General features: G+C 39.4%; 1 protein-coding gene across 7 annotated transcripts in view; it reads right to left on the minus strand.

The window, feature by feature from the left end:
• The window catches only part of MINDY4 (MINDY lysine 48 deubiquitinase 4), a 65,600-nt gene that overhangs the window by 33,106 nt on the left and 19,378 nt on the right, over positions 1-13,116 (minus strand). For all 7 annotated transcript variants that reach the window (XR_001552871.3, XM_015852706.3, XM_015852705.3 and 4 more), the window contains exons 7-13: positions 12,864-12,973; positions 11,653-11,769; positions 9,631-9,719; positions 7,052-7,153; positions 5,830-5,893; positions 4,336-4,401; positions 3,702-3,769 (exon numbers count right to left, since the gene is read on the minus strand). Coding sequence is in view for 6 of the 7 variants with exons in the window: in XM_015852706.3 (XP_015708192.1) it covers positions 3,702-3,769; positions 4,336-4,401; positions 5,830-5,893; positions 7,052-7,153; positions 9,631-9,719; positions 11,653-11,769; positions 12,864-12,973 (616 nt within the window). In the remaining variant the exon portion in view is untranslated. The remainder of the gene's footprint in view (positions 1-3,701; positions 3,770-4,335; positions 4,402-5,829; positions 5,894-7,051; positions 7,154-9,630; positions 9,720-11,652; positions 11,770-12,863; positions 12,974-13,116) is intronic.

Below are 13,116 nucleotides of genomic sequence, written 5' to 3' on the forward strand. Positions count from 1 at the left end.
TTTTTTCATTATGATTAATGCTTTGCTTTATTAACACTGCATTTCACCTCCAACTTATTGAATTTGTTTTACTACATGACTTTCATAGTGTAGAGCCTCTAATGAGCGGGTCATTTAAACTGTCTTCTTAGTAAAGCACAGAAACAGTATTTTAAGAGATTATTTATCTCATTCTAAGGTAGACATATGATGCAAGTCAAATGAATTACAGCCTTTTTTCTTTTTCTCTTTTTTTTGGGGGGGGAAGAGAGGGGTGGGGGAGGAGGGTTTGGAGCATGAAGGGAGCCTAAAAGTAAACACGTCAATAGAACATAAATGAAGCAATTCATCCCATCTCCCTATTTGGCAGGATCACAAGTGCATGCTGTCTGCCATCTGCACAGACCTGGGAAATACCTGCCCTCAGATCTGACTGCTCTAAGGAAGTCTCCATCATCTAAAAGCTTTGAGATTTCAAGATCCTGCAACCCCTTTTCTGATCAGTTCTCGATGGGTTGAATAGCACTGGTATTCCTCTTTCATTGATGCAACACATCATTCAGTGTCCTGTCTTTTAAGCCTCTATAAATGTTTCCCCATCATGCAAAATAATGTATTACGTTTTCCTTCTAATTCTGCTTTAAACTGAAAGTTGAAGTAAATATTCATGGAATGGAAAATACCAGGAAGAGTATCACTGTCAGAAAGAAACACTTTAATATCCATTAATTAAAATGCCTATCTTCTTTTTGTTGAAGTGTATATCTTTAATTAATTTCAGCTGGAAACATCTCTTCCTCTCAAAAAAAACTGTTTTATGATAACTGTGGTTTAATGTAATTCTGTCATTAGCCTTCCATTTTCTTATAAGAATGCCAATTAATTATAGAAGAGCAATTTTCCAAGGATCGTGATTACTGACACTGAAGGGACGAACTGAAGGCTGAAATGAAAATCGTCCCAGAAAGCTGAACTGCTGGGTGAAAATTCCATTACTTAAAACAACTCTGCTTGTCTTCTAATATTCATCCAGAGCTATGCCAGGTATGTAAATAGTTACTCACAATGCCTGTAACACCCACTAAATGGTACATATTTTTGGATGATATGAGCAGAGTTATCTGTCTCGATACTTGCAGTATCCAAAGAGAAGTACTATGACACAGCTATTCAAATCTACTACTGCAGATTACATAAGTGAAGCTTGGTTTGCACGTCTAAAAAAGCCTTACGCAAAGACTGCAGACACATTCCGCTGTATTTAGGAGCAGAGAAAAATCCCTGTTTCATGTAAACAAAAGATAGGCACTGATGCGTTGTACCAAGCAAGAAAGGAATGGGCCTTTAAGATAAATTTCTGTAAGTAAGTCATGATTTGTACTCAAAAGAGAACATTTTCTAAACAACTGCGCCATTGTCAACCCCAAAAATATTTAGATACCTAAAAATGCAGATTTCCATGTTTAGTTTAGATGTGAAATGGAATCACAGATGATTGACTGGCCTTGTCATATTGAACCTCTTAACAGTTGAGAGGTGATGGGAAAAATAACCACTTTGCTTATATCATTAAAAAATGTTTACCATTTAGTAATGAGTAATATGCAATGCCATCAGTAGCAATTAGGAACACTGCTGCTTTTGAGAATTCTCCTGGGTGACAAACACTGTTCCTTGCTCAAATACCTTTACTAATGTATACCTCTCTGCTCTAACTAGCTTAGAAAAATGAGAGTCATTACATGTGTTATGAAATTTTCACTTTATTCACATCCAGAGCCAAAAAGGAGCTAAGCCAGTGACATGAAGTGTTATTGTAAGCAAAAGAAAGGAAGAAATGTCAGCAAAACAAACAAAAAAAAAACACATAATAATATATCTGTGAGTGCCTTTAGGAGGCTCAGTGGGTGAGTAACTGTATAAGCAAAATCAAATCAAACTTGGACTAAGTGGTTATTTTCAAGACAATGCAGTGATGCAAGAAATAAAAGCATCATTCAATTTACACACATCAAACCTGCGCTGCTTTCAAGTGCAGCTGCTCTTTTCATGTCAGTTATCATTGTAGGTTGTCAAGGAACAGCTCTTTTCACTTGCAGATAATTCTACAAGATTGTTACAGAAGTGGAATTTGACAAAACTAAGGAAACTTTCAGATTCTGCTCCACCCTGAGAACCACTGCACCAAAGCAATCCATTCCATATGTAAACAAGCAAACAAGAAAGGAAGGAAGGAACACAACTGTCCTAGACCAAACCTCAAGTAATGTTTAAAAGAGGCTACTTAAACAGCTACCCCTTAGAGCTCAGCATATCTATGTCAGTAAGTTCAGACCAGATTGACTTATAATCATCCCGAAATACCTCCCTGGTGTATTTCACACTATAGCCTTTACTGTTATTGTCGATGGAGAAATTGGGGCATCACAAGTGAGTGGTTCAGCCCTGCCAAAAAGACAGATACCTGGAGCAGACTGCTTTCAGCTGTTAAGACAGAACATTGGCAGCTACACTAGAGCTGATGCCTGCCCCATGCTATGGGCAGGGTTGCCAACCATCAGATCAGACTGCCCAGGGCCCAATCAATCATATTGTTTCCTGAACGGACGAAGAGGAAAATAGTAAAGATCTCTGAAGTCCGCTGTTTTTGACTGTGACATTGGAACAAACAACATCTGGAAGCACCAGCCCATTCTGTAATCTGGATGGATTCATTCTATGGGCAATATTTTCTTGCCAGAACTTATTCGAGACAGTATGTAGAAAGTATAAGGGACAGGAAAAAACATTGTTTCAGATTCACTGATTAACATTGGGTTTGGCAGAACCAAAAAACATTATCTGGACTTTACAGAGAAGAAAAAGAGCAGCAATTCTTTGTAGATTTCAGGGCAGCAACAAGTTAAACAGTACTGCAATTTATCTGATAAAAAGATGCTCTGCTAAAGATGGGAGAGTATTAATCATCGTATGCAAGCCATTTGTAGTTTGTCAAGCAATTCCAGTACTGTGTTCATTCAAATTTGAAAAAGAAAGCAAATTCCCAAAGGTAAATACATAGGAAGAAACGTCACAGGTAGAGATCTCTTTATGCTCCTCCTGTTATTCTTTATCTTTTTATATGCAACTACCAAGAGCTGCTGGGCAGATGGACCTTTGGTCTGATCAAGTGTGGCTGTTCCTATGTTGACAGGAACAGCAGGATGTGGAGAAATCATTTGCCGAGATCTTGTCTGAACAGCAAATAGGACATAAATTTAGTCATGAAGAAACTGAATGTGGAATTGAAACAATTTCTACTCATCAGTAATGAGATTCTTAAAGAGATCTTAGAAGAGCAGTGGCAAAAAAATAAAATCTTACATTGTTAAAGTGGCATGAGATAAGCTTTGTTCCTGTAAAATATCACTCCTCTGGTAGCAGAAGACAAGAGTAGATGAGCTGATAGATACATTTTGCCCTTACCTTGTGTTTATGTCCTATGTCCCTAATTCCCTCCATACTGAACTCCATAAAGATCTATTTGAAGTCTGATCTCAAACTGACAGCAACAAAAGCCAAGATTAACTGTGCAAATCACAACTGTAACATCTGTGTATTTATCAGAATAAACATCAAGACACTGAAAAAAAGCCAGAGATTTAAGTGCACCATGGCTGTTTCTTCCCTTTGCACATCTTGGTTTCTTTGTAGTTAATGAAATTAGATACAAAGGCACTCACAGATTGATGGATCTTGATAAGATGACGGACACGGTCAGAAGGATGCAGCCACAAGGACCGATTTCAAACTGAAAAAGAAAAGGCTTGTATTTACTTTATTGCACACTCCATTAAGTCCAATCCTAAAGAAATGTAAATTGAACTGAAAGTGGAAAGAACAGTTATCAATTATGCTACAACTGCTTTTCTTTTTCGCTCTACTTGTTAAAATGCAAGGTGTGTGTTGGGGACACATCACTGTTCTCTACAGCTGCCTGAAAGGAGCGTGTGGAGAGATTGGGATCAGTCTCTTCTCCTGCATAGCATAGATGAGAATGAAAGGTCTCAAATTGCAGGAGGTTCAAATTGGATATAAAGAACAATTTCTTCTAAGAAAATGTGGTCACATAATGGAACAGGCTGCCCATGGAGGTGTTCAAGACATGTTGAACTGAGGGACATGGCTTAGTGGGAACTATTGGTGACAGGTGGACGGTTGGACTGGATGATCTTGGAGATCTTCTCCAGCCCTGATGGTTCTATGGTTCTATGATTCCACCTTGAGTTGGCTGACAGAAACAGTGTTGGAAATTACATTCAGAAGCCATCATGAGACTGTTAAATACATAAATAATTATAGCTAAACATGTGATACCTGGTGAATATTCTGCTGAAGAAGTACAATCAGATCTTCATATCTTGTGGCACTATGCAGGATTAGCTGGGAGGAAACAGGAGAAAAAAAAAAACTACCTGAAATAAGAGCAATTCATTTTGAAACATGGACAGCTGAGGAAAAGTAGGCAAAACTTGAAATCTGACTGGACAGTTTTCAACTAAGATAAAGTGGTATAAGAATCTAAGGAAGTCTACCTCTTACTGATACTTGGTTAGATGCTGTATTGTGGTTAAATGCTGCCTCTTGCTGCTTTTAAGTTCATCGAGCCGTCAGCTTGCTTCAATTTCATGCAGTGCAAAACAGTTCTTAGAACCACAAAGTCTCAGAAGCCACAAGCAGCCCAGGAGGCTGCACCCATGGGGTGAGCTGTCTACAGCAGACCTCTATCAGAGCACTTCTTATTGCTCAGAGAATACCCCCACAAATACTTGAACATCACATGAACTTCAGGAGAGTTTACAGCTCCCAGCCCTTCCTTCCAAGCTCTTTATCCATTTTTGCATCTTCCTATTTCAACAGTAATGATGAATTTATGCAGTAAAGCTGAAATAGTGTTGGCAGCCCTGCCCACAGCATGAGGCTGGAGCTCAAGGATCCATAAGGCCCCTTCCAACCTAATCCACTCTATGATTCCATGATGCGTGGCTGATCACATCCCTGGCTCTATCTGGGGTTTCCTTTCCACCACTGTTTCACTGTGGCTGCGCCCACACGAGCTTTGATAAGCTGTACTTTGACACAGCACCATGGTGTTATTTGCACTCTGAAATGACTAATAGCACAAAATCATTTCAATGCATTAAAGAATACAACATTTCTTTTGTATTAGCACATTATAGCCAAGGTTTTGTGCTGTATCTGTTGCACTTACTCAGGTTTTCACTTCCAGTTGTTTAAAAACTGGTTCTGAAAAGTACTTGGTACCTCTGCTACTCCATTTAGGAGGCCAGTAATATATCCTTAAACCGCTGAAGCCTGGCTTATGTTGTCAGTGTTTACAAAGCCATTTGAGGGCTTTGGATGGAAACAAAGACACAACTGGAAAGTATTTTGCCATTTGGAGCAATTGGGGGAAAAAAGGCAAAGAATTCTGTATAAAACACAAGAAGAAAATACTGCCTCTTGATGTTCATGGCTGTGCTAGCTGACCCAAAAGGATCCACTTACAGTTTTTACTGCATACCAGCAATATTAGGCACAGTTTATAAGCTTGGAAGGTAGATGGAATAAAAAGGACTTCAGAGAGCCCAGCTGTCCACAGGCAGTGGGATGGTTCAGAACCAGGTAAACTACACAGTTCAGTGATTTCCTATTAGTTTTTGGATCACAACTGACTACTGTAACATTAAAGGTTTTAAAACACTTAAGGGAAACAAGGGATACACAGAAATCGGATTCACTGTATTAAAGCAAGAAAAGCTACAAAAAGGATATGGGGAAAATGTGAGTATGAGTTACACAGAGCCTTACGGTTTCTAAGATTCCATCGGCCTTGTATTTTCCTATGGGAGTGAACTGCTGTCTTCCTGACGGCCTAAAGAGAACATTCAAACAAAACCAAAGCTCACGTTAAAAGGACCAAAATCACATTAAAGAGAAATCAAAACTTTATATGAAGTGAATTACAAACAAAGATTTGGTATTAATACTTCACTGACTAATTATTGTTCTTCTAAAGGCAACCTCATACACAATGAGTGAATGTTGGGTATTTCACAAGCTTTTCTTGATGAAACATCTTTAGCTGTGCTCCCTCTGTATATTTAACATGAATTACAAGTTTCTCAGTGAAGGAGGAGGATAAGTATAAATTTAAGATATTAATGCCAATTTTTATTGGGAAGGAATAGCAGAGCAGTGACATTAAAAGAGAAGCAGCAGAACAGATGTACAGGGTTATCACAAAGGAAATATTTTATAGACAGAAAACACACAAAATATCACTGGAAATGCCTCTGAATTTACTGGCTTCTATTCCAGGTCTGAAGAACTTCTGTGCCCAGAAGCCTCCGGAAGGTTTTGTCTGTTCTCACTTTTTCATCAGTCTTAGTTGTTCTAATAAAAGAAATGATCTCACAAAATCTGGTTTACATGAAAATATATGGCAGGATTCAGTAACTCCCAGCTATTGGAACAGCAAAAATGGACTTTTGTGTTTCTTCCTCATCCATTTCACGCTGCATACATCTTGAGGACCACAAGAATGATCCCAGGGATGGGACAACGTAATGAGGACAGGCTGGGAGCTGGAGCTGTGCAGGAGGAGGAGGGAAGGATGCAGGGAGAACAGAGAGCAGCCTTCAGTATCTAATGGGGTATAAGAAGGAAGGGGACAGACTCTGTAGCAGGGTCTGTCATAGAGCAAGGGGAAATAGTTTCAATCTGAAAAAGGGGAGATTTAGATGGATATAAGGAAGAATTTTATACACTAAGGGCAGTGGGGCACTACACAGGTTGCAGTGAGAGGTGGCAGTGCCCCATCCCTGCAGACATCCATGGTCAGAGGATGGGCTCTGAGCACTGATGGAGCTGTGGGTGTCACTGCACTGCAGGGAGTGGGACCAGATGGCCTTTAGAGATCCCTTCTAACTCAAAACCATTCTATGACTCTATGATCTTTATGAACTTCCATTTAATGAACTTCATACATACTTAACAGACACAATTAACTGAAGCTGCTTCTCCTACTTACAGTGCCACAACTGCTTTTTCATTGCCTCCTGCACGCCACAAGATGTCTGCAATAGCCATGGTGAGGCATTTGGTCCTGTGAGCTTCTGAGGGCTGGAGACAGCTGTAGTCCGGGAAGTGCAAGAAACAGAACAACAAATGTATGACAGAGCTTACTCATTACTTAATTCAAATGCCATTCACAATAAACACCGTGCTCTCCAGAAATTGATTCTTTGCTGATTTCCAGAATGGCCATTCTTGAAATTCAGATATTATCAGTCCCAGGGTTTTACCAACATGAGAACCCATGTCAGAACCCATTCCCAGTACATAAGTAAAAAGATCCAATAATTAACAACACATACAAAAAACACCAAACAGCAACAATAACAAAAGCATCTTTCCAATCCTGAATATAATATTCATTTACAAAAGTTTTCCATATCTGAAGGATGTGAGATTTGGGAAATAAAAGGTGACGGTTATCAAGCAAAAAATAAATCATATTTTTCTCTTCTTTCTGCCTGTGTTCTGGCACATACATCCAAATATATGGGAAGTATAGCAAGTTATTTCAACTCAACCCATTTATAATTGGTTTGTAGTAGAAGAGGTAGCAGAATAAGAAGGATACATGATAATTACCTCTTGAACCACAAAGAAGCCTGAAGTCAAACACTTACTGTGAAGCAGCCAATACTTTGAAAGTCACAGAATCATAGAACCCTCAAGGTTGAAAAATGTAGGTTAGAATTAGAAAAGAACGCAAATCCTCTGATTTCAAGCTCTAACATTTCCCTCTCTTTCTGCCTGCCTAAGGGTTTCTGCCCATGGCAAACGCATCATAAGAAAGATCTGTTTATCTCATGAATAAAACAGCCTGTCTTGCTATTCATTTTTTAAGACCTAGAGACTTTTAGCATTTCTGTGCACAAGACCAAGAGCTCAGCTACCAGCTTGAAATCCCTTGGGTACTTTCATCATGCCTCAGTAGCGTTTTTCATATATAAAATATGTAAAAACAAAGTACTTTAAAACCACGTGCGTAATAAGAGGAAAGAAATAAGAGGCAAATACTGCCATGTACACGGGGCAGGTTGTAGCTGGCATGCATTGGGACACTCGTGGTCAGATTAAGCAATCTAACTTCAGCCCACTTATCTGGGTGCTACATTATTCTCCAGCATTTAACATCATTGAGATGAAAGAGCAAACAGTGAACAGCTCTCAGGGTGTTACTGAGGGGAACCTGAGGCTCAGGCATATCAAGGGGCAGGTGACCAACGGCTGCCCTCCAAACTGAAATGAATTCTTGAATTTAACAATCAGAAATATTGATTTTCTTCTATGAGAAATCTCATGGTCATGAGCCTGATTCTGCTTTGATAACTATACTGAACTGAAATAAAAATTGCTGCTCTACTAATTTGTGCACCAACCAGCAGGTGTTCTCTGACTCTGAAGAAGAAAGAATTAAACTATGTAACACCACAAAATTAAGCTGATGTAGGGTCACCTAACCTAACCCCAACCCATGAGCTGACAATACACTTTGCTAATGTGTTATACCACTGGCTCAATGGGTTTACCAGTGTAACTAACTTGAGGTGAGTTCAAGGAGCAGGTGACCTTCTTGTGATTAATTCACAGTATCTCATTTGGACCTTTCTTTGGGGGTCTGAAAGCAATCAGAGCCATTATTACCCAGCAACAACAATAGTAACAATCATAGTCCCTTCCAACTCAGTCATTCTATGATAGTGAATGTTTTATTCTAAGTCTGTAAATCTGATTTTCAATGTCTCCAATGCCTTACTAAGCATCTCATGGCAAGTCTGCCTGCCCACAACCATTCCTGGGTCTGGGCACCTGCACAGACCCCTCAGGCCCCAATAAAGCTTTCATTAATTATCACCTCCCATCCCATGTGCTGTAGAGAGATGATGACAAATGCATCCATTTCTTTCCATTATCAATGAAAGCAGCCCAAACTAATTCATATCGAGGGCCTACAGAGCACTGGAAAGGTTTTTCTTTTTATAATGGACTACATTTCTTGTTGAAAACAAAAAATGCAAAAAGTAAATTGTTTTGGACATCGTTTTCCAGCATGAATGAGCTCTGTACCTGTACAAGTGCATTGATTCTATCGATTGAGCAATTTTCCTCAATACTAGCAGCACATAAAACTATTTCTATAAAGTAGAAACACACACAGAAGTTAAATTCTATTAAGGGGGTTAAATTCTATTAAGGGGGTTAGATATGAAAGATCAAACAGCAAGAAGAAAAAATAATAGAGAGCTCTAACTTTCAAATTCCACCCTTCTTGAGATTCTTAGTGATAAAAATTGCATGAATCTCATGGTCTTCCAAGTCCTGATTGCATTTGCTTTAAAATTATATCCCCATGGAGTCTTGTTCAATGACACCACGACACTTAAAAGAAAACTAAATACAAAATTCATACTCTTTTTCTCTCAAAGACAAAGAAAAGCTTAGTTAAGTCCAAACTCCAAAAGGTTCCTGAGGGGCTGCAACACAGAAAATCTTCTTACACTTCTGTATGGAAATTACTTCTCCCAGTTGCTGACTTACCGAGCATCCTTATTCCTGTTACTGTCTCCAAAGATAAGCTGCTGTAGAACACAAGCTTGAACTGCTGCCAGTACTCCACATGGGCCACCCTGAGGGAAACAATGGGACACTCTGTGAACAAAACACCTTGCACTGTTTGACGCTGGAGAAAACTACTTTGCAAGCCACGTGATTCCATTCAGGCTTCATCCATCCTTTCATCTCTCTTTTCCATCCATGAGTTTGCAATGCTCCCTGTTGCTGTCTTTTGCAAGCCATTGAAAATCAGACTTACTGACTGGTAGTGTGCTTCACATCTATTTTTCTTGAGAATACCTAGAACTTGCCACACTAGCACAGATCAGTGGGCAGTATGGGTGATAGGTGGATGGTTGAACTAGATGGTCTTAGACGTCTTTTACAACCTTAATGATTTCGTGACTCTATATGATTCTATAATATCAAAGTGAATATAATGTCAAAGAGAATATTTTAGTGAGAACTACTGGTGACAGGTGGACAGGTGGACTGGATGATCTTGTAGGTCTTTTCCAACCTTGGTGATTCTATGATTCTAATGAAAGGAAAGTACTATGTTGCTTTTTTAAGCCTGCTCCATGCTCATGCAAACAAACCAAAGATGCTCCAATCCCTATGAGCCAAAAACTACCTTCATTTCAAGAGAAAAAACAAACTTGACTTTTCTGAAGGACAGAATTTAGCCTTGCCCTTTAAACTCCTCTGACCACCATTCCTCTCTTCGAATTCCCACTTTTATCATTAAAGAAAGATTCCAGATTTATGTATATCTCTCTCCATTGGGGAGTTATTCCACTGCAGAAAAGAAAAAATAAAGGAAACTCGAATCTTCAAATCATTAATGTTGGAAATATCACATATGGAAATACCAACAAATATCATATTAGCATTAAGCGTAGTGGAAAACAGATTAATGGCTGCTGTGAAAGACCGTGGGATGGTGTAGCACTGTATTTCCTTCTCCTCACTAATTCCCACCTATCCAGCCCATCTGATTCCACTGAATGACCAAGACTCATTTCTATGCTTTAACTAGACAGCAGGTAGACAGTGTTGCACCACCCCTGATTTCCTTGAGTGAGAGAACGGTTATGGTTGGAAGGGTATTGAATGACCAGTGAGTAACAAGAAGTGATAAAATGTCCTTTCCCTATCTGCAGGGTCTGGAAAAAGCAAAGTAACATTTACTATGGGCTAGCGAATAGCAACATTACTGTCATGGCTCCTTTTGGAGTTTAACATAACGTGTAATATCTCTTTTTTTCCCTCTAGGTTTTATTAATTTATCCCTCTCTGCTCTGCCCTCATGAGGCCCCTCTGCAGCACTGTGTCCAGCCCTGGGGCCCCCAGCAGTAGGAGCAGGTTCAGATGATGCTCAGAGGATGATGCACCTCTCTCATGTGAAGAAAGGTTGACGGATTTGAGATCATTCAGCCTGTAGAAAAGGAGGCTCTGGGAAAACCTCAGTGCAGCCTTCCAGTGCTTGAAAGGGAGTTTATAAGCTGGAAATGGATAGACTTGTTATATGGTCTGAGCATGACAGGACAAGGGGGAATGGATTTTAACTAAAAGAGGGGAGATTTAGCTGTCATGTGAGGGGAAAATTATTTACTCTGAGTGTGGTATGGCACTGGCACTGCTGCCCAGAGACATAGTGCCATGGATGTCCCATCCCTGGAGATGCTTAGGCCAGGATGGATGGGGCCCTGCACACCTGAGCTGGTGGCTGGCAACCAGATCACATCAGAAGGGTTGGAAGTAGATGATAATTAAGGTTCCTTCCAACCTAAGCCATTCCATGACTCTATAATCTTCAGTAGATTCCTTCCATCTCAAATCTCCTAGCAGACTTGACAAGGTAACATCATTCAGTGGAAAGCAGTGACAGTAAAGAAAGCAAAGACTCTCTAGAAGACTTATTTTTTCACTGCTAAAACACACAACCTCTGTTAACTTCATGTAAAAAGCAAAGCTCTTTTTTTTTAAGAAGCCCATTTACAGTACCTTTTTTTGTACAATGCCATATTTTAACTGAGGTATGTTACTAAATGTAAAACTCTGTATTTTCCATTCTTCACTGAAGCAACAAAGACTGGAGCCAAACAGAAGATTTTTTAATTCCTATTAAAAAAGAAAAAGAAAGGCTGTTTTATTTAAATACATATATTTATATATATATACACTAATGTTTTCTAGCAGTCATTTGTAGAAAGAAAGGCAGAGCGTGGCAGGGTAATGACTAACTCACTATAGCCACCCTTTTCTCTTTTATACTTACTGTAAATAGCAACACCCAAATGAAATGGAGCAATTTTTTCCTTTTCCTGCAATATTACTTCAACTCATAATGCTGTGTATTGCTCAGCACTAGGAAACTGGCTAGGCAGATTGGCTGGGGCAGTTTCCCATGGAAGCATTACAAAATAGTGCCTCAAAGCTATAGCAGAAGGGCGATGGCTACTCGTGGCTGACAGCAGTCAGAAGAGAACCCTGCTGGACACAGCACACAGAACAGGCAGAAGCCTATTCTGCCTGTCAAAGTTGCTGGTATAAGACACATGTTGTGCAAAGATTTATCTGTGTCTGCTGGCAAAATTCAAATTCAGATCTTGGCCCTGAGTGACCGCAGACTCTGCTACTAAGGAATAACTAAGCTGAAGAATTGTTTTCAGTCTAAGGCTGAGCAAATAAGGGCTGACTGCTTACAGTTTGCACCATCACTTCAATATGTCTCTGACAGAGAAATGAAGCTGGAAGAAATCTTCATTATCTTTTCTCTGGGGCTTTTTTAATGTTTTGTGGTTTGCTTGGGTTTTTTTTGTCTGAATGGGAAGGAAAATTAAAAGTACTTAATATTCACATCTCTGCTTAAAGCAAGGAAGGTGAGCAAAGGAGATGCAGTGGTGAACCAGTCAATATGAGAACAGGTAGACAAGCCATTAATAAAATAATATGTGCTCCTTCAGTTAAAGCCCTTATCTGTGGTTCAAGTGGCTGATAAATTCCCACATGCTCTTCTGGTATTTTCTGAATTCTGGTTGGGCATCCCTATATTACCTTTACATGTAAATACCAAACAAGGACTATATTCAAGAGTATGTACAGCAAGAGTTAAACCACAAACAAGCAGATAACACAGAACAATCCATTGCTGCTCTAACTGAACAGAAATGATAATTTCACACTTCCTTTTCTATATACCATCATAGCCTTACTTTTGCAAGAGAAATATCAATTGCCTTTGATGCTTCTTGAAGCATATGCAGTGTTGAAAGATTCAGGTTCCTACTGACTTCTCCAGTTGTTACTTTATCCTCAACATCAACTGAAAGTAAAGAAAAAACATAGAATGAGTTGGAGATAAAAAAAGTCATGTCTGCTCCCCCAGTAGCGGAAATTATAGACCTGGTCAGAAAATAAATAAGGCCAGGCTGGATGGGGCTTTGACCAACCTTGTCTGGTTGTCAC

Source organism: Coturnix japonica, chromosome 2 (assembly GCF_054131305.1).
Source record: "Coturnix japonica strain WE chromosome 2, WE-NBRP24, whole genome shotgun sequence".
Lineage (NCBI taxonomy): Eukaryota > Metazoa > Chordata > Aves > Galliformes > Phasianidae > Coturnix > Coturnix japonica.